The sequence below is a fragment of the Peromyscus eremicus genome, chromosome 1 (assembly GCF_949786415.1).
Source record: "Peromyscus eremicus chromosome 1, PerEre_H2_v1, whole genome shotgun sequence".
In the NCBI taxonomy this organism is placed as follows: Eukaryota; Metazoa; Chordata; class Mammalia; order Rodentia; family Cricetidae; genus Peromyscus; species Peromyscus eremicus.
In genome coordinates this window covers 158,451,676-158,471,906 of record NC_081416.1, presented here as the reverse complement: position 1 = coordinate 158,471,906, position 20,231 = coordinate 158,451,676, and the positions used below count along the sequence as shown (strand labels likewise).

Below are 20,231 nucleotides of genomic sequence, written 5' to 3'. Positions count from 1 at the left end.
GGAGGACTTCCGCAGCCCCGAGGGGCGTGAGGCAGGGAGGCGTGTCTTGTGCGGGCTCCAGCCCGCGAGCCTCGCTCTTCACCCTGCTCGACCGGTTTTCCCGTTCTCCCAGCCTCATCAGCCTTCTCCTTCTCCTCGGGGAACCTTTGCCGTCCCTCTTCTCCACCGGGCGGGAGTCTGTTACCCCGAGCCTGCGAGCCTGGGGAGGGGCGGGAAGACCGGAGCTGTGCGCTAGACCCCCCTCAGCGCCGGGCGGAGCGGGACGGCGGCGGCGCGCCCTCGCGCACGCGCGCTCTCCGGCGGACTCGGGCCTGGAGGGATGCGGGTCCCCCTCGGGGCGGGGGTCGAGGGAGGAGGGCTTTTTTCCACCCCCTTTCGGAGCGCGTGCGCGTGCCAGTGTGCACACGCGCTCGTTCTGGTCGCCCGGGTCAGTCCGCCAGGTGCGGGCCTGCAGGACTAACCGTTCTGTCGGTGGGGTCCTCCCGCATCGTTTTCAACGTAGCTTCCCTGGTCCCCTCTGGGTCTGTTCGTCTGTCTACACGGGAGCCCCCGGGTGCCGCCAAGCTCGCTGTCCCTTGTTGGGGAGTCCTGTCGCAGGTAACAGGCGCGGCTCTTGCCTGAAGGAGGCAGACACACCTACCCTCCCGCCCATGCGGATTCCGCGGAGCCAGAACGTGAGGACACGGCTCCGTGTGTTCCTCTCTCCCTCCTAGGAGGCTCCAGACCTGTCCCCGAGACAGGAGCCGCAGAATCACGACCCGTGAAGGCTTCCTGGCAGGCTTTTTCGCTTCCATTCATTCGGTACTGACACAGACTGAGAGTAACTAGTATTTGTTGAGTGCCTACAGCCTGGGAAAATGTCTAGATGTAATCCGCTCGCTGAAATCAGCGAAGATTCGACCTTTAAAAAAAAAAAAAAAAAAACAGCAAAACGGTATTGCTGCTCTCACTCCGTAAGGGTTTCTGAGGCAATCGACTACAATTGCACAGCCTTCTAAACTCCATGCGTGCGCTTTCTGCTTCAACCTGTTTCCTTGGAAGGTGTTCATTATGACTGACGGGAAGCACATATTTCTTCTTACTGGAGCAGAGCAAAGGGGTCATTCAGTTGCCCATTCATTCAGCAAAAACGTCCAAGTCATTGTGATCTCAAGCAGTAATACCTACCAGAAATAGCTACATACACTATTTTACTTTAATTTTTGAGACCAGGTGGCCTGGAACTCACCAAGATTGCCTGCCTTTGCCTCCAGGTGTTGGGATTGCACTATAAAGGCATGGACTATTATACCTGGCCAGGTTTAATTTTTACATAAAACCAGGCTTGTGATCCCAGCACTCACAAGGCTGAGGGTAGGAGGGTTGCTGCACAGGGAGTTCTGGGCCATGCTGGACTACAGAGTTAGAGTTCAAGGGAGGGGCATACTTTTATATAAAAACTCCTGAAGCCTACCTCTCCCTGAGACTCTAGGCAGTTAATGGTTGCTGGGGTAGAGACATTTTCTTCAGTGGTACGACCAATGGTAAGTTGCTCATGCCCGTGTAAATAAACCCTCAGCCTTGTTCTTGTAAGTAACTCTAACTAAACCTGCTGGTTCACATAGATAAATAAAATAAATTTTACATACAAAAATTACGATGATTTTTAATAATGAGCCTTGATACACTCAAATGTTATTTGATTGTAAGTACGTTTACTGTTTCAGTTTTACAATTTCAGTTAATTAAAAATACGAGACACTAAGAAAGTCATTTGTGCCATGACTTTTCTTGTGCTAACAAAAGGTTGGAAACTGCCCAGTGTCTGTTAACAAGCCAAATACAGTGGCAGGGGATCTGATTTCAGCACTCGGGGAGTGGAGGCAGGGGGATCAGGAGTTCCTTGGCTACATTGCAAGGTTGAGGCTAGCTTAGGCTACATGAGACACACACACACACAGGACCAATGTCTGTTAATGGGAATCTGAGTAAATGATGGGTCATATATCCTGCATCTGGCAACTCTTGCAAAATGAAGTGTAGCGCTATATTAATATGAACTAATCTCTAGGTAGAGTGAGAATGTATGTATACTGTATCCAGCATGTATGTAGAGAAATGTATGTTATACTTGTGTATGTACAGAACACCTCTAGAAAGGTGCAGACAGGACATCACCAGATGATCTTTGTGAACTAGAAACAGAACAGGTGACCAAGTGTGAAGTAGTGACTTTCTTCTGTTTATATGGCCCTTAGAATCCCAATATTTTTTCCACGTTCATCTTAAAAAGTTAATTAAGGGAGAATAATAAATAAGTCATAGTACCATCCTAAGAATTAAACAGGGGCTGGAAAGATGGCTCAGAGGTTAAGAGCACATACATTCTTTCAGAGAACCAGTTTCCTACATCCCTGTTGAGCAGTTCACAATTGTCTATAACTCAAGTTCCAGGAGATCTGCCAACACCCTCTTCCCAGAGCACCTGCATTCGCGTGCACATAATTTTTAAAAATACAATTAAAACAGTTTTAATCAAATGCCTCTGTTTTACTGTTACTACGTTAGCTCCCATTGGTCAGCGTATACCCTTTTTAGTACTTGGTGGCCTTGTGAGTGCCGGGCAGTATTCCCAGGGGTCTAAGCTAACTCTTCTATTCCCTGGAAGCTAGCCCATTGTATTACTGGGTGTTTGTCTGCCAGAGCGAAAGTTCAGTGCATCCCAGCCCTTTGACTCTACCTACAGTCCAAGGTAGCGCTCCCAGACCCTGTGGACAAACATCATCAGTAATGCCACTCAAAGGACAAGTAAGCCAAGGTGGCCTCTCTAGTCTTGCAGTCAACTATTTAGGCCCTTCCAGTCCCAGCTAGACTTCCTACACTCTTGTCCCCAAATGTGAAACCTACCTGGAAGGCAAGGCCTTTTAATTCATTCAGAGTCCCCTCTCAGTATGGAACACACATGACCCTCCTTTTGGGGTGGTCACCTCTTATTATATATACACATAGTATTTTTTAGTCTTCCTTCCTAAAATTGAATCACAAAAGTCAGGCATGATAGCCAGCTCCTCAAGAAGTTGAGGCAGGAGGACCATTTGAATCCAAAGTTCAAGACTAGCCTGAGCACACATGCTCAAATGCAAATAAGTGTGCACACACGCCAAGGACACCGAATATTCCTGGTGGAATTTAAGTTTGAAACAAAGGCTGCAGAAAAGTTTTAATAACTCCAATTGTCCCATTGCTAGACAGTTTTGTGACTATTTGCTGACGTCTCCTTTTCCCGATAAACTGTAAAGTCAATGCAGCAAGCAGTCTCTGTCTCATATGCTGTTAGACTCTGGGAACGTGAAGCCTGAGTGCCCCAGGCTTGCAGTGTGGTGGAGTATAGTGCCCCCTGCTGTCAGCTCTCTCATGCCACCCAAGAAAAAGGAAAACAGGAGGAAATAGCGTATCTTAGTCCCAAATACTCTGTCTCATAAATACTCTGACTACAGACTGAGTGCCACCAGCAAATCATTTCTGAGTTACCAAGTTGTTCAACAATACCATTGGAACCAATTCCTCCAGAACCCTTTCCAGACTTGTTTTTAGGGATTAGCCCTGAGATTAGGGATGGAGTTGGGAAGGGTTTAGGGGAGAGGTTTCCTCTGGGTCACCTGATGAATACGTTCAAAGTAGGAGTGACAGAAAACACAAACTTTGGTGGAGACTCACTTGCCCCACCCCAGACCCAGCAGAGATTCCCCAAAAGGTCCCGACTGTGCATTTTCATAGGCTGGTGAAAAGAAGTGGAACTCAATAGGTATATACAGAACAATGGGAGGGAGCTAATGGTAATGACTGCAAATTTGCCACACATGACATCTCAGTGGTTCTGGGGACTTAAAGAGGACCTAGTGGGGTACATTGTAGGTGTGAGGCTGGCCCACAGGCTGTTTACTGGTGTGCTAGATTGGAAGCAGATCACACTGGCTCCTCCAAGGTGACCAGAGGGGAATGAAATGGAAGACAATGTGGAAACACGTTATGAGTTAGAGAGCACAGAGAACCAAGATGCCGAGGCCGAGGCCCACTACCAGTCCCCATTAACTACTCCTGAGTGGATTTGGTGGCAAAAACTTCCTTATTATGGGCTTGCAGAACCTCCTTATGTGATATAAATAAATTCAGAACTGTGGATTGGCTGTTAGTCTTGATTGGGGTGGGGTGGGGGTGTCAGTCACATATTAGTCCTGGCTAGCCTGGAACTCTATTTAACCCAGGATAGCCTAACACCCAATCATTATCCTGTTCTGCCTCAGTCTCCCAAGTACTGGAATTGTATACAGGTAGTCTTGAACACATCTCTCTTCTCCATATTCATGGAAGCTTTCTCACAGACCCCCACTACTCTGCATTTATGTTTTGCCTGCTGCTTCCTCTCAGATCCAGGCTAGTCTGTACAAACTAAGCTTAGCCATATTGGGAATTCTGCTGACTTGGCTTCAAAAGACCCAAGCCATTCTGACTGTGAACTCTAACAGCTTTCTCAACCACTGGTCTTCCACTTTAGTGTGCAAGCGATCAGCTAGAGAGCTTGTTAAACGCCAAGTTATCATTGGGTCTTATATAGGAGTCTATAACGCAGTAAGGGCTGGGGTTTGATCCAAGGAAATTTGCCCTTCCTTCTTTCCTGCTCCTCCTCTTTTTCTTGGGGGAGGAGGCATTTTAGAAAGGGTCTTTCTACACAGCCTTAGCTGTCCTCAGACTCATTATGCAGATTAGGCTGACCTTGAACTCACAAAGACCTGCCTGCCTCTACCTCCAGAGTGCTGGGAATATAGGCATGTGCCATTGGCCAGGCTAAAGGGGCTGGTACTTCTATGCAGTCCAACAGGTTCCTAAAACATTGCTTTGGGATCATTTCTCCGACGAAATGGTCCTTCAGCTGGCAGTCACTTGGCCTTCGTTGCCCTCTGCTGGCCAGACTATAAACTCAGGGTCATGTTTAGAGAGCCACCGAGAGGAGGAAAAGGGGAAGGGGAAGACCGCAGACAGGAGAGGGAGGGGAGGGGAGGAGAGGAGAACAGGAAGGGACTAAAGAGGAAAGAAACTGAAACTCAAGGCAGCCTAGAGTCAGTCGTGGTTGTCTGCGGCTGCTTCTGGCTAGACTCACAAGGGTTTTCTCAGGAAATCTGTCTGATCTTTGCAACAGTCTTGCAAAGCAAGCAAGATTGGCATTTTTCTTTTTACAAGGGAGGAAAAGCTCCATGGCATGAAGCCCTGGGTTCCATCCCTAGCATTGCATAAACCAGGCATGAAGTCTTCTCTGCTATATAGGAAGTTCAAAGCCAGTTGAGGATGCATAAGGTCATCACAAAACAAAGCAAAATCCAAAACATGAGTCCATAGTTCTCGCCTTCTGACTCCTAGCCCATGAAAGCATCCCTCTTTTGGATACCCACAGATTCTCAAGCAACGGTCCAGAGGACGACCAGAGGAAAAATCAAGCAATGCCTTCTACTAGGCTCATTCCCAAATGGAATCAGTTTTTGCTCTCTGTGAATGAAGCCATTCAAAAAACCAAGGTAAGGCATGTGTTTTTAGGGCATTGACATATTATTGGTTGGCCTCTATCTACCTTATGGTAACGGGCACTTTAAAAAGAGCCATATATGGTCCATGAAAGCAAGAAGAAAGCAGGGCAGACCACTAAGACAGTTGTCACCTCAACAGAAGTGAGCAGCACCAATTTCCAAATAACTCTACAGACATAATGATAGTGGGACATAAACATTTGGGAACATTGTCAGAGGAACCACCCTGTGGGTAGAGAAATTTTCTGAAAGGGAAGAGTGTTTTAGACACTGTTCTGTTGCTGTGAAGAGACACCACAACCAAGGCAACTCTTAGGAAAGCAAGCATTTAATTGGGGGCTTTCTTGTAGTTTCAGAGGGTGAGTCCATCTTCACGATGGCAGGGAGCATGGCAGCAGGCAGGTATGGTGCTGAGAAGGAGCTGAGAGCTACATCGTGATCTTTGCAGCAGGCGAAGAGAGACTGGGCCTGGCATAAGCTTCTGAAGTGCTTCCTCCAGCAAGGACACACCTACTCCCTCCCAAACTCTTCACCTGGTGACTAAGCATGCAAATATATGAGCTTCCAGGTGCCAGTCTCATTCAAACCACCACAAAGAACAAGGCATCAGAGAAAACATTTGCTAACCTCAGCTTTGCTATGGCCAGCTCTGTGCATGGTTCACATACATGTTTTATCTCTGTGGAATAATACACACCGTGTCTGTGCTGTCTCTTGGCCAGATAAAGTGTCCCCAAAGTATTTGTTTGGGTAGGGTTTTTAGTTGTTGTTGTTGTTGTTGGTTTTGTTTTTTGTTCTTTGAGACAGGGTTTCTCTGTGTAGCCCTGGCTATCCTAGAACTTACTCTGTAGACCAGGCTGGTCTCAAACTCACAGAGATCTCTCTGCCTCTGCCTCCCCAGTGCTGGGATCAAAGGCATGCGTCACCATTTCCTGGCTTGTGCAGGTTTTTTAAAAAAAGAATTTACTTTTATTGTATGTGTTACGTTTTGCCTGCATGTGCATGCAGTGCCCGTGGAGGGCAGAAGAGGGCATTGGATTATTGGAACTGGAATTACGGGCACTTGTGAGCTACAGTGTGGGTGCTGGGAACTTGAACTAGGCTCTCTGCAAGAGCAACCAGTGCACTTAACTGTTGAGCCATCTCTCCAGCCCCTTATTTGTGTAGTTTTGATCTTTAATAATTTTAAGCTATATGGACTTTGGGGGTGTTCTGTTACATTGCATGTGGCTCTAGGGTCATGTACTTGTTTGAGTAATCTGTTAAAGGTTGTGTCCTTTCTGGCCCATGCACCTTTTAGATGTGGAGATGTTAGAGGATGGGTATGGCTAACTACACCTTCAGAAGAACATAATTTTCTCCTGTGCTTACACCGTACAACTTGGTCATCTAGAGCCTGTCCAAGTGTGGTTCCATTGTGTGTTGGGGGACTTCTTGTAAAGTGTGTCATAGCTGTGCACATGTGACTGGAATGGGAGGGGGAGGAGGGAGGGGCATGCAGAGTTTGCTCTCTGTTGCTGTGACAAAACATTGACCAAAGGAAAGTTGAGAAGAATGGGTTATTTCGTCTTACAGGGCATCACCAAGGGAAGCCGAGTCAGGGGCTCAAGGTGGGAAAGTGAAGCAGAAGCCTATGGTTTGCTCAATTAGCTTTTTCTCACATCCTACCTGCCCAGAAATGTTCTGCTCTCAGTGGGATGGGCCCTGAAACATCAATTAGCAATCCAGAAATTGCCCTGTAGACATACCCACAGGTAAATCTGACTGAGGCAAGCCTTCGATTTTTGAATACTCTCTTTCCAGGTGTGTAAAGTAGACAACCAGGATTAGCCATCATAGTATAATTTAGGGAAATGCTGCAATTGTGACTCTGTTCTTGTTGTTTTTGTTTTTTCCAGACAAGGTTTCTCTGTGGGGCCCTGGATGTCCTGGAATTTGCTCTGTAGACCAGGCTTGCTGTGGGATGTTCTCTATGCTGTGAATGTGTTGCTCTGATTGGTTAATAAATAAAGTACTGATTGGCCAGTAGCCAGGCAGGAAGTATAGGCTGGACAAAGAGAGAGGAGAATTCTGGGAACAGGAAGGCTGAGTGAGGAGACGCTGTCAGCCGCCACCTTGAGAAGCGAGATGTAAAGTACCAGTAAGCCACGAGCCATGTGGCAACTTATAGATGAATAGAAATGGGTTAATTTAAGGTATAAGAACTAGATAGCAAGAAGCCTGCCATGGCCATACAGTTTATAAGTAATATAAGTCTCTGTGTGTTTACTTGGCTGCGGGACTGGCAGGTGAGAGAGATTTGTCCTGACCGCGGCAGTAAAACTTCAGCTACACGCTGGCCTTGAACTCATGGGGATTGGTCTGTCTCTGCCTCCTGAGTGCTGGGATTAAAGGCGAGTGCCACCACCGCCCGGCTCTTTTTTTTTTTTTTTTTTTTTTTTTTTTTTCTCTTTAAAAACAATATGTTAGTGCCTAAGCACCAGTCTATGCCACGTCTCTCCCCAGAAACCGTCGGTGGATGAAAAGAGCGATGCAGTTGTGCTGAGTGACCGATCCAAGATACTGTTCAAAGAGTCTCGATATCCTCAGCCAATGCCGCGCATTTGCCATTATTTCGTTGAAGCCGACTTCTTTGCCTCCCTCTCCTGGGTGACGACCTACACGAAAGAAACACTGGTGAGACAGCGTTCCTCCCTTCTCAGCTCCTCCGATGGCCATGCCCTTAGAGCTCTCAACTGAAAAAGGAAGGGCCACCCCTTGAATGAATAGGATCCAGATTCAGGATTGCCCTTCATCCTTTGTCTGTTTGTGTTCTTCGCTCGGTGTAGATGTCATGATTTCCCTAAATAAGTTGAGGTTAGTGAAAGGATTCAAGGCTTCCTTCCTCTCTCCTCTCTCCAGCTCCCTAGAAGGTAAAAATTATTCTAGTCTTCTGATAGCTAGCTCCTTAGCAAAATAACCCAGCAAGGAAACCTGATGTGAGGCCACACAGCTGTCATCCCAGCACTCAGCAGCCTGGGGTGTTCCTTTCCCATCAGGAGGATCCTGAGTTCATGAGTGTGGGCTACAAAGCAAGACCCTGTCAAAAATAAACAAATAAATAAATAGAAGGAGGAGGTGGTGGTCAGCCTGGTCCATACAATGAATTCTAAGTCAGCCAGGGCTACATAGGGAGGCCCTGTCAAAAGAAGAAAGAAGCAGCCGGGGTGGGGGAGTGGGGGTGGTGGCGCACACCTTTAATCCCAACACTGGGAGGCAGAGGCAGGTGGATCGCTGTGAGTTCGAGGTCAGCCCGGTTTACAGAGTGAGTTCCAGGATAACTAGTTCTACGAGAAGGGATAGCTTAGCTAAATGGTGGTCTCTCTTCTCCTCCCCTGTCTGGTGTTGTCTTGCAGGCTGTAGTGTGGATGAAGAACAAAACGGACGACATGGTTGAAAAGAGAACGTTCCTGATGACTGAGGGATTGCCACCCATCCAGTCAGTAGTCCACACAGGGTCCTTTCATCTCATAGTGACCTACTGTGGCGACATGATTCTGAGGCTCTTTGGGGACCATTTTAGGGCATTTAAACCCCTGTGTACTGTGCCCTGCCGCTTTGATATCAGCTGTCTCTGCTATGATCCAGAAACACAGATGCTTCTGTCTGGCATCGTCGGGGGAGTGGTCACCTGGACCATTGAACTAAGTGGAAAGGGTCTAGAAATGGTACAGATGTTTCCCATACCTGGTGATGAGCTGGTCCAGAATATCGTCCTGAATGGCCCCAAAGGCTGCCTTGTTGCTCTGTGTGAAACTGTGCTGAGAGTCCTTGATCGCCAGGGCTTCGGTCGCCTGGTCGAGGTGCAGAGGTTCACAGCCGCTAACAGTGGCTCGCCCATCACCTGCTGCCTCGTCGGTGTTGACACGAACCTCATCTACGCTGGGAACAAGGCTGGGGAAATCCATGTATGGAACCTGAGCAAGAGCCTGTCTCTGCACAGCTTTAGGGCCCATCCCTCACTAGTGGTGTGTATACACAACCGGTTAGAGGCCCACACCCTGTTGACAGCCGGCAAGGAAGGCGTAATCAAGGAGTGGAATCTTACCTCAGGGAACCTGCTTCGGCGACTTGAACTTGGTGAGGTACTCTACAGGCTCGAGTTCATCGACAACAGTACTTTCTTCTGCCAGACGACTCATAATTTTTCCTTGTACCGTCTGCCCTGCTTTTACAGCCTCTTCAACGTCTGTGGTTCTGCTCCCCAACAGTTACGTCGAATCTACTGTAAAGACAACTGCTTCCGGATCTTGTGCACCACTGAAGATGGCCTGTTGCGCTTTTTGTCTCCTATAACAGGGGATCTCTTGGTTATCACCTGGCCTTTCTCAGTCCTCGACAGGGCTGTGGATTGGGCCTACGATCCGGGGAAAGAGGAGCTCGTGGTGGCGACAGGCACCTCAGAGGTGCTGGTGTTTGACACAAGCCGCAACCCTTGCCCAGTCAAGTATCTGTTGTGCACCTCACCAGATGTTCAGGACTTTGTCCAGTGCCTGGCTTATGGGAATTTCCACCTGGGGCGGGGGCTGGAAGGACTGATATTCTCTGGGCATCAGAGTGGAACGATAAGAGTGCTTTCCCAGCACAGCTGTGCCAGAATCGAGAAAGTCATGCACTTTGGGGCCGTGCTGGCTCTGTCAGCACTCTATGGAGGGATTTTGAGTAGCCGAGAAAACTCTCTCCTTTGTTCCTATGGGGTAGATGACTACATCCAGCTGTCAGAGGCCGTGCTCACTGGGACCAGATTACAGCTGCGGACCCTGGCTAGCATTCTCAGCAGCTGTCACCTAAAACACCTGGTCCTCCTACCAAAGGCTGTAGGTGCCATTACAGACACCAACTGCCTACGGCTCTGGAAGTTCCACGATTTCCTGTCCTTTGAGACCAAACAAGGTACCCGATTCATAGAGACATTGCCTCTGCACCAGTGCACCATCACCTCCTTTGACGTCTGCTTGCCCTTGAGTCTCTTTGTCACAGGTGGCTCCGATGGCTCTGTCCGCATCTGGGACTTCCATGGGAAACTTATAGCCATGCTGGACTCATCGCTGCAGTTTGGCGCACTCTGCTTTGCAAATGACCGGGCTGACCTGCTGGTGACTTTCAACCAGAGTATTTATCTGGTGTCCTGCTTAGAATTGCTCCCCACATCCATGCTCTCTCACCTTGCCCTTATGAGCATAACAGATGACATGGTAGAAATCCCAGTTCCTTTTGCACCAAGCTTCTTCTTATCCTTTGAGACCATATTTGTGCCTAAGTATAGCTACCAAGATCAACGGAGACAGGACCTAGAAGGCCTAGCAAGCCTTGTCAATAAGCGGGCCATTGCCTTTGACCTTCTTGTGCCACATGTCATAGAAGAAGAAGACGATGGGAGCACTGTGTTACTGAGCACTCCCAGGCATGATTCTTTGGAGGGAACTGACTTGGCGAAGACGAGCAAGCAACCCCAAAGTCATTATGTGTCTCCTCCTCAGTTACATATGACAGCCTGGGACGGACTCAACCCCTATCAGATCATACGCTGCTACTTTGGTCAGGGAAAGAAATGGCTTATTGCTCCTGATTGCTACATCCCCAATTCAGTGATCCGTGCCCGTCTTTGGCCAGAGGGCTGCCCAATATTCCTACAGTGCAGCCTGCACTCACCACAGCGGGATCTGGACTGGGAAAAGGATCAGCCATTCTTCTGGCACAGCAGGATAAGAGCTACAAGTAAAACAGATCGTGTTCTGGAGAAAGAGGATGAAAGCTTCCTAGAAATGAGATTAACTAAGGACATCACTTACAGTGTCCTAACAGATGCAGCAAATCGCAGTTGGCTGGGGAAAAAGATGAGTGAACTAGCCATTAGTAGCCTGATTGAGGCAATTCTCAGCATTATGACCCATGCCAACCCGCTGAAGTACCAATGCTGTATTGGTGCATTAGGACAAATCTTCGCCGCTTACCAGGTGTCCCCAACCCTGCGCTCTGAGACAGCACACCGTCTGCTAGACGACACAACCCATTCCAATCCATTTATCCGAGAACTAGCCTGGGAAGGGCTGAAGCGTCTGGGGATGATTACTCATCTCTTTGCTTTGCCTCTGGCCCAGGGATTAATGGACAAGGACCCAAGAGTGAGGAATAAAGCCATGACCCTCATGCCTGAGATTGGAATCCATTCAAAGAGCTCACTCTTACACCTCATGCAGAAACCAGACATTTTCCGGGATCTGCAGTGAGTTGCATGTGCTACCTTGATTCTTTACCACCATCTTCTTTTCCCCACTCCAAGTGTTCCCTTCTTTTTCTTTGCCAGCTCTTTATTCCTGATCATTATCACTCCCAATGGCTCCTTCTTCTCTTTCATAACCCCTTTTGATTCCTAGACTCTCTGATGACCTCAGCGGCTTCGCTCTTGCTTCTCCGTGTCTTTTCTGTCTCCTAACTTCTTGGTGTTGCAGCTTGCCCCCGTCCTCTCAATCTGCAGCTCCCCCTGTACGGCGCAGCCTCATTGCTGCTCTCTTGGCTCCCTAGACCTTCTCTCTCCTCATTTGGGTGTCTGTATGGTGCGCTGCCCTTCTTTGTCCCTCTGCCAAACCCTTGTTTGCTCTGTAGCAGTTCTTCCCTCCTGTTCCCCACTGGTGCCTGATTCAGCAGTCTGTTCTCTCCTTGACTTTCACAGGCAAGAGATGATTGGGGAGGAGTCCCTGGACCATCTTCTGGGGATGCGGCCCACAGACATTCAAATCCTCATTACTCAAGTAGAACGGCGATTACATGAGAACCTGTCAATGTCTAAATATGATAAAAAGCCTGATTTATTTTCAGATCTCCCAGGGCTTACTGCACCTAGTAAGTCCACTTCCTTGCTAGGTATCTCAGCTCTGGCAGAACCCGAGGTCAAGCCCAGCAAAAGCCAAAGACGGGTCCGAACAGCTGGTAAAAAGCATGGTATGTATGAGGCAATTGGGCCCATGTTTGGGCTCCTAAGAGAAAGGCCAGTTAGGACTAGAGGGGGTCCTAAGATACAAGGTGGGGAGACAAATGAGAGAATTATTCTAGGGAGGAACTATACAGGTTCTGGAGGACCTCAAGTCCCTGCCTCACCTTGGATATGGAGGTACAGCCTGGGAACACACCTAACAAGGAGAATGTCTTTTTTTTTTTTTTTTTTTAAAGACAGGCCCCTTGGGGGCTGGAGAGATGGCTTAGTGGTTAAGAGCACTGACTGCTCTTCCAGAGGACCCTGGTTCAATTCCCAGCACCCACATGGCAGCTCACAACTGTCTGTAATTTCAGTTCCTGAGACCCAGCACCCATGGCAAAACACCAATGTATGTGAAATAAAAAAAATAAAAAAAAAAAAAAGACAGGCCCCATCTTTCTCTGTACTCTTGAGTAAGAGTTCCATTTACCCACCAGGCTTTTCCTCACTTCCATATCTTGATTTTTCCTGCAGCCCGGAAGGTGTTGCGAGGTCTCAGAAAAGCAAAGGAAGCAGCTAAACAGAGGAGAGAAGAGGAGACCATCGATCAGGGTGAGGCTGAACAGGCGGAGGATCTCACAGCTGGGAGCCCGGTAAAGAGCCCCAAAGACACTGACGTTTCCGAGAAAGATCTCTTAAAGGATCACATTTCTGTAGCCATGAAATTGAAGAAAAGGCTGAAAATCTCAGACAAGAAAGCTCTAAAACTCAGCAAGCGCAAGAAGAAAAAAATTGAATCTGAAGTTGCAGTCGTGGGTGAGGAAATCTTGCCTCCTGTGGTGGAACATCCGCCACTGAGGAGAAGGCCAGGAACTTCCAAGCGGGGAATTGGGGGGACTCCTGGTAGGGTTCTCACTGCAGATAGTGAGTGGCGGGATGACCTCTGTCGGCTCATGAACCTGAGGATAGCTGGTTCCCAGACTCAGATGATGGACGACCTCAGCAATGAACTACTGGCTACTGCCCAGGAGGTGCTGCTGGGCAAGCACCCGAGCTGGGAACTCTTCAGGGAGATCTGCCCGCTGGTGGAGGAAGAAGAGAGAGGTGGGGCTGAGGAGGGATGGGAAGGGGCCTCGCAAGAGGAAAAACTAGTTTTTCTTCAGGAGGAGGAGGAGGAGGAGGGGGAGGAGGAAGAAGAAAAATCAGTTTTTCTTCATGAAGAAGAAGAAGAGGAGGAGGAGGAGGAGGAGATGCCAGAAAAAGACCAGGAAACAAAGGAGGGGGAGGGAGGGACTCACAAAAAGGGCAGAAAGAAAGAAGTGGCCTTCCTAGAGCCAGGCGAGTCGGTCAGAGGCAGGGGGAAGCTCAGGAAGGAGGGGAAGAAGGCCAAGAAGGCGGCCAAGCAGGAGAAAATGAAAGAAGGTCTGAAAGAGAAGACGGTCTCCAAGGAGGAGCTGACGGTGAGTCTAAGATTAGAGGAAGTGGCGGAAGGAGAAGAGGAAGTGGCCGAAGGAGAAGAGGAAGTGGCCGAAGCAGAAGAAACACCAAAGCAGGAAGAGAGAAGGCTGTCTTGGCAAGAGTGGAAGAAGTCTTGGGATGAGTGGCAGAAAGTCCAGCTTCAAAGGTCAATAGCTTGGGAAGAATGGAAGAAAGAGTGGGACAGGAAGCTTTTGGAAGAACAGGAGAAACTCCGGGCTCAAGGCAAGCTACAGCCCGAGCCACTGCCGAGTGAGGGAGTAGAGGAAGTGGAGAAGAAGAGGCTGAATTGGGATGAATGGAAACAGGTCTGGGAAAAGACCTTAACGAAGACCAAAGCGGAGATGGAGTTGGATATGGGGGAAGCGCTGTCCGAAGAGTCAGAGGAGTCTGAGGCAGAAGGCGAAGAAGAGCTTCTCACAGAAGAGCAGAAACTGATCCGAGAGGCGCAGAGAGAGGCCAGGGCACAGTGGAAACAAGCCCGAGCTGAAAGAGAGCGGGCCAGAGAGCAGAGCTTGCTAGCAAAAGAAGAGGAGAAGCTTGCACAAGAAGAGAAAAGGCTGGCCCAGGAAGAGAGAAAACTGGCCCAAGAGTATGTGAAAAGGGTTGCCGCCAGGGGCCAACTGCCCTATTCAGAGATGGCCCTGGGTGAGAAAGAGGAGAAGCTGGCGCAAGAAGAGGAGTTTCTAAGTCAACAAGCGGAGCAGCTGGCCCAGAAAAAAAGAAAACTGGCCAGGAAGTTGGAGAAACTGGCCCGTGAAGAAGAAAGGGTCGCCAAGAAAATGGCAAAAGTGGCCGAGGTGAATGTAGTGCTGGCCCAGAAAGTGGAAGCCATTGCCCAGAAGGAGCTGAATCTGGACTGGCAGGAAAAGCAGCTGAAAGAAGAGGAGAAGAGCCTGGAGTGGGACAGGCGGGAGCTGGCCTGGAAAGAAGATGAACTCAACGAGGAAGAAGAACAACTGGACGAGAAGAGGGAGACGCTGTTGGAGGAGGAGAAGATGCTGGACTGGTACGAGGAGAATCTGACCATGGAGGAGAAGATGCTAGCCCAGGAGGAAGAATTGCTGATGGAGGAAGAGAGAGAACTGGCCCAGAAGGAAGACAGAACGCTCGAGGAGGAGACACTGTTGGAGAGAAGGGAGAGACTGAGGGAGAGGAGAGGAAAGCTGGCCCAGGACAAGGAGGGAATGGCCCGGAAAAAGAAAGAACTGGGAGAAAAGAAGAACAAACTGGCCCAGGCAGAAGCAACTCTGGCCCAAGAAAAGCACATGCTGCTTCTGGAGAAGGAGAGATTGGCTGAGAGGGAAACGGCTCTCCAGGACAATGAAGACAAGCTCCTCAAGGGGAGAGAGCAGATACAGGACACAAAGTACAAACTGGAGACGTACAAGGAGAAGCTGGTTCATGTAGCGAAGAGACTGGAGGAGGAGAAACAGGACCTACAGCAGAAGAGAGAGAAGCTGGCGGAAGCCGAGAGGAAACTGGAGGAGGCAGATATGATTCTGGCGGAAAAACAAGGGAAATTGGCCCAGGAAAAAATGAAGTTTGCTGATGAAATGAAGGTGTTAATGGAGAAAAGCAAACTTTTCAGAGAGGAGGCTGAGATTGCCGAAGAAGGGATGGCACTGACCACGGAAATGAAGAAGCTGGCTGAGGAGAAGATGAAGCTGGCAGAGGAGGCAGAACTGCCCTCCAGGAGAGGGACCAGAGAAGAAATCGTGAAGCGGAGAAGGCTGACTGAGCATGTCGTCAGCCTGATGAAGAAGAGGGTGTCACTGGAGGAGAAGATTCTGGTGTACGAGGACAGACTGCTGGCTACGAAGGAAAAGAACCATGCCAGAGAGAAACTGGAGCTTTCCAGAGGACAGAGGATGCGTGCCCATGAAGAAAGGAAGTTAGCCAGAGCAGTAAGGAAAATGGGTAAAGAGAGGGGTGTTTCCAGGGAGCTAGCCCAATCCAGAAAATCCTTAAAGGCACTTCAAAAGCTCGTCAGCAAAGAAAGGAAAATGACCCAGAAAGAGACAAAGATAACAAAGATTAAACGGTCACTGTTGGTTAAGGAGGACAGGCTAAGTGCGGAGGAGAATCGACTCGATGTGAAGGAGTTGGATGCGTCTGAAGAACAACCAGAAGTAATCAAGGATGAGAAGAAGCTGGCTAAGATGCAGAGACGTCTGGCCAAGCAAATGAGAAGGCTGGACAGACAGGAGCAAAGAGTGGCCGAAGAAGAGAGTGAATTTGACTATCAGGTAGAGTTCTCAGAGGAGGACGAAGACCTTGAGGCAGAGGAAGAAGATCTCAACGTTGAAAAACTGTGGAGAAAGAGAACAGCCTCGATGGAACCTCTTCCTGGAACTGGGAAGTTTTATGATCTATTAGAACAGGTAGTCCATAAAGAGAGCTTTTCCAAGGAAATGGAAAGCCTGTTAGATGAAGTAGACGTAGAGCGAGAGAGTTTGTATGAGGAAGAGAGGGAAGAGTGGGAGGAAGAAGAAGAGGAGGAAGAAGAGGCAAGGGAGCAGAAAGAAGAGGTGGAGGAGGAGGTGGAGGAGGAGGAGGAAGAGGAAGAGAAGGAAGTGGAGGAGAAGAGAAAAAAGAGAAAAAAGAAGCGGCGAAAGGTAGTGGGGCAGGAGAAAGAGAAGGAGGAGATAGAAAAGGAAGAGAAAAAGGTGAGGAAGGCACATGAGGAGGAAGAGGAGGAAGAGACCGAAGAAAGCATGAGTGAGGAAGAGATGGAGAGTGTGAGTGAAGAGGAAGAGGAAGAGGAGAAACACAGATTGGAAGAGGCGAGGGAGGAAGAGGTGGTCAAAAGAGAGAAGCCTCTGCCTCCACCGCTCCTACAAAGAAGGGAACTGTTCCCTCCCATTGGACGAGGACTCTCTGAGCTCAGAGGGAGTGCTATGAGGCTGGGGCCGCTGAAAAGCCCTCTTGAAAAACCGACTCCAGTAGCTGATGAGGCGGAAAGGAAGAGGCCGTCGCTACTAGAAGTGAAGGAGCAAACGTTGGGGGAAGAAATTGCTCCTGTATTTGAACCGTCCAAGATATCCCTAAGGACAATGTTGATGGATAAACAGAGGGAACTGTTGGAGAAATATAAACTGGGACCTCCACACCTTTCGGATGCAGTCTCAGAGTATGAACCGCCAGCCGTGATGAAACCACTCACGTCTCAAGTGGTTAGAAGGGCCGTACAAACTCACAGAGTCCAACACGAAACATCACAAACCAAGTGGCTTGTGAAGCATCATCCTCCGGCAAGACAAGCAACGGGACAGGTGCCTCTCCCTGAAATCTTGACAGAGGAACAACATCCAGAGGCAGGCATCTCAAACTTAGAATGGGTGTACAAAGTCTTAGAAAAGATGGCGGCAGGAGAAGAGCTTCCTAGAGATAGTTTCCACAAATTGTGTCAGCTCCTCAGAGACCTCACCTCAACGGGAAACCTGGAGTGGTTACACCTGGCCATACTCGAAGCCATCGTGCACCGCCACAAGCAGATTGTGGACTCTCGAAGCACAGTGACTTCCAAACCTAGCAGGGAACCCATGAGCCCCAAACACCTGAAAGTGATTCCTCCTATAAAGGGAAAGGAAACGAAAAGCTGGCAGAAACCTTCAGCTGTCTCCATACCGGGGTCTCCACTAGCTACCAAGGGGGTTACAGACCCAAAGGCTGTATACTGGCATCTTCTAGGAGAGCCGTACAGAAGTGCACGGATGCAGCATTTATCCAGTGTTCTTGAGGAAATGGAGACACAATCTTTTGATCCTACCACAGGAGATATTTTGGCCGGTGCCCATTCTTCCATGAACAAACAAACCTTGGCACTGATGTTTCAAAAGGACCTCGGGGATCTTAAAGGTAAAAGCAGGTATCCCAAACTGCCTAAGTTGGAGAAAAAGCCTCTCTCAAAAAAAAAGGAAGAGGTGCCTCCATGGGAGACGTTTTTGGCGCTCTACCATGTTTTGCAGATGCTACAGCAGCGGTATGCCAAAGACATGACTACTTGGATGGAAAAGTTTTACCAGCTCATGGACCTGTACCAGATTAAGTCCCCCCGAATCCAGAGGCTGCTGCAGGACCTGCTACTGAGAAAACCGCCCCAGTCCCAAGAGTTCGTCTCCAAGGAGACTCTCGGGGCCGTGGAGCTAGTGCCCGGGGAGCGGCTGTTCTACTGCTTGGTTTGTGGTGGCTCCCATCCCCGAAAAGTCCCTCTGGAGTTCCGGGAAGTGGTACCTCTCCCTGAGCAGAATAATGTGCGCACCATTCATCCCAAAGGCATTGCCAAGTATGGGATCCTTGAACTTGCCTGGAAGAGCCTGCCCCAAGCTGATATTCACCTCACCAAGAAAGCACCCCACCTTATGGTTCCCACTCCCTAACTTGGGACTGGCTACCCATGTTATTGTTCCCACTCCCTAACTTGGGACAGACTAAATGTCAAGAGTTTTAATTCTCAAATGGAGAAAGGCCTGGTCATCAGAAACTAGACCTTTATCTCCAAAGCCCACACAGAGGTAGAGCAAGGTCGAAGTTGTCGTTGGTTTTTTTTTCCCCCCTACCCAACTCTAGAAGCCAGTTTCTGTATGTGGAATAAAGAGAAGATTCTTATTTGCAACAAACTTTGATGTGTCTCTTTAACCCAAATGTTTCTCCAACATCACCAGGGAAACCAGTCTTGTCTGAGAGTGGGAAAACTTCCCCAAAGCCAGTGGTGTATACCCTGTAAAGGTGAGGAAGCCAGAGAGCCTTCCAGTGCCCCCTTCCTCACCTCCCACAGTTTATCCTAAAGAATAGAGAAAAGGAAATTCCTGAAGATACTGTGTTACTATGACAGGTATTGATAATCGTGGGGAAAGATGGAATTTAAAATTAGAAGACTGAGAGCCAGGCATGGTGGTGAACACTTTTAATCCCAGCACTCGGGGGGCGGGGTGGTGGTGGTGGTGGTGGAGGTGGTGGTGGTGGTGGTGGTGGTGGTGGTGGTGGTGGTGGTGGTGGTAGTGGGGGCAGAGGCAGGCGGATCTCTGTGAGTCTCAGCTCAGTCCGGTCTACAGAGTGAGTGCCAAGACAGCCAGGACTACATAGAGAGACCTTGTCTCAAAACAAAAGGAACAGAAAATAATTCGAAGACTGATCATTTTCCCACTTAGTATTTGGGGGCATGGAGTAGGACATGACTCTACTTCCTACTCAAGCTCTGCTTGCTAATGACTTGAGATTAAAATAGCAAATGTCTTAAGGTTCTTGCTTTCCTGTTGTCTCTGAGATAGGCTCTCACTATGTAGCTGGGTCATTAGGCTTGACAGCAAACGTTTTTTTACCTGCCGAGCCATCTCATTGGCTCCCTGAATAGATACTCTTTTAACCTCATCATTAAAATGAAAGCATCCTACGGCATCCTAGGCTAAGGACCATCTGAACATCATTAGACATACCAGTTCTGATGAATGTTGGGACCCCATCTATCCCATGGCTCCAGCAGCTGGAACAGTGAGAGACTCAGTGTGCACCCAGGAGCTATCTGTCCATACTCCTCTAACTCTGAATTTTAAGCCTTTGCTTCTCATACCTTGACCTCCATGAAGTCTGTAAACACATGATGAACTCCTCTCCTCTTCACCAATCTAGTACACAAATGAAACTCCCTCTAGTTGGGCATGTGTTTCAAAGAGGAATGATGTGAAGTCCTTTGTCACCTGCTTTGTGATAGTGACTGAACTGACAGCCATACTTTATTCCTTCATTTCTGGTGGGTTTAATGAGGGGATGGATCCCACTGGTCTTCAGGGGCACCTAAAACAAACGTCTTAACGGAATGCTGAGAATTCTTGACACTCTAGAGGTGGCATCTGCTCTATCAAAACAGAAGTAGATATGGACTGGACAAGGTTCCTCACACCTAGAACCCTGAGAAGTAGATATGGACTGGACAAGGTTCCTCACGCCTAGAACCCTGAGAAGTAGATATGGACTGGACAAGGTTCCTCACACCTAGAACCCTGAGAAGTAGATATGGACTGGACAAGGTTCCTCACGCCTAGAACCCTATCTCTTGGGATACAAAGGCAGTAGGATCACCACAAATTCAAGGCCAGCCAGGGTTACATAGTGAGTTCAAGACCAGCCACGGTAATATAGCCAGACTCTGTCTCGAAACTAGTTCCTAGGTATAACAGGGCTGTAATCCCATTTCTTGAGAATAATGAACTCAAAGTTATTCTTGGCTACACAGGGAACTT

General features: G+C 48.7%; 1 protein-coding gene across 1 annotated transcript; it reads left to right on the top strand.

The window, feature by feature from the left end:
* Window positions 1–411: 411 nt before the first annotated feature.
* Wdr87 (WD repeat domain 87) lies at window positions 412–18,611 on the top strand. Its single transcript, XM_059276352.1, has 6 exons — window positions 412–597; window positions 5,429–5,549; window positions 8,064–8,234; window positions 8,954–11,823; window positions 12,271–12,539; window positions 13,048–18,611. The coding sequence occupies exons 2-6, from the start codon at window positions 5,475–5,477 to the stop codon at window positions 18,369–18,371; spliced, it is 8,709 nt and encodes a 2,902-aa protein (XP_059132335.1). The 5' UTR covers window positions 412–597; window positions 5,429–5,474; the 3' UTR covers window positions 18,372–18,611.
* The last annotated feature ends 1,620 nt before the right edge of the window (window positions 18,612–20,231 follow it).

Bases quoted from the DNA above. Each gene is read 5' to 3' on its own strand.
- Wdr87 (XM_059276352.1), top strand. From the start codon at position 5,475: ATGCCTTCTACTAGGCTCATTCCCAAATGGAATCAGTTTTTGCTCTCT. The intron at 5,550-8,063 runs GTAAGGCATGTG...GTCTCTCCCCAG, and splicing joins AAGCCATTCAAAAAACCAAG to AAACCGTCGGTGGATGAAAA. The intron at 8,235-8,953 runs GTGAGACAGCGT...GTTGTCTTGCAG, and splicing joins CCTACACGAAAGAAACACTG to GCTGTAGTGTGGATGAAGAA.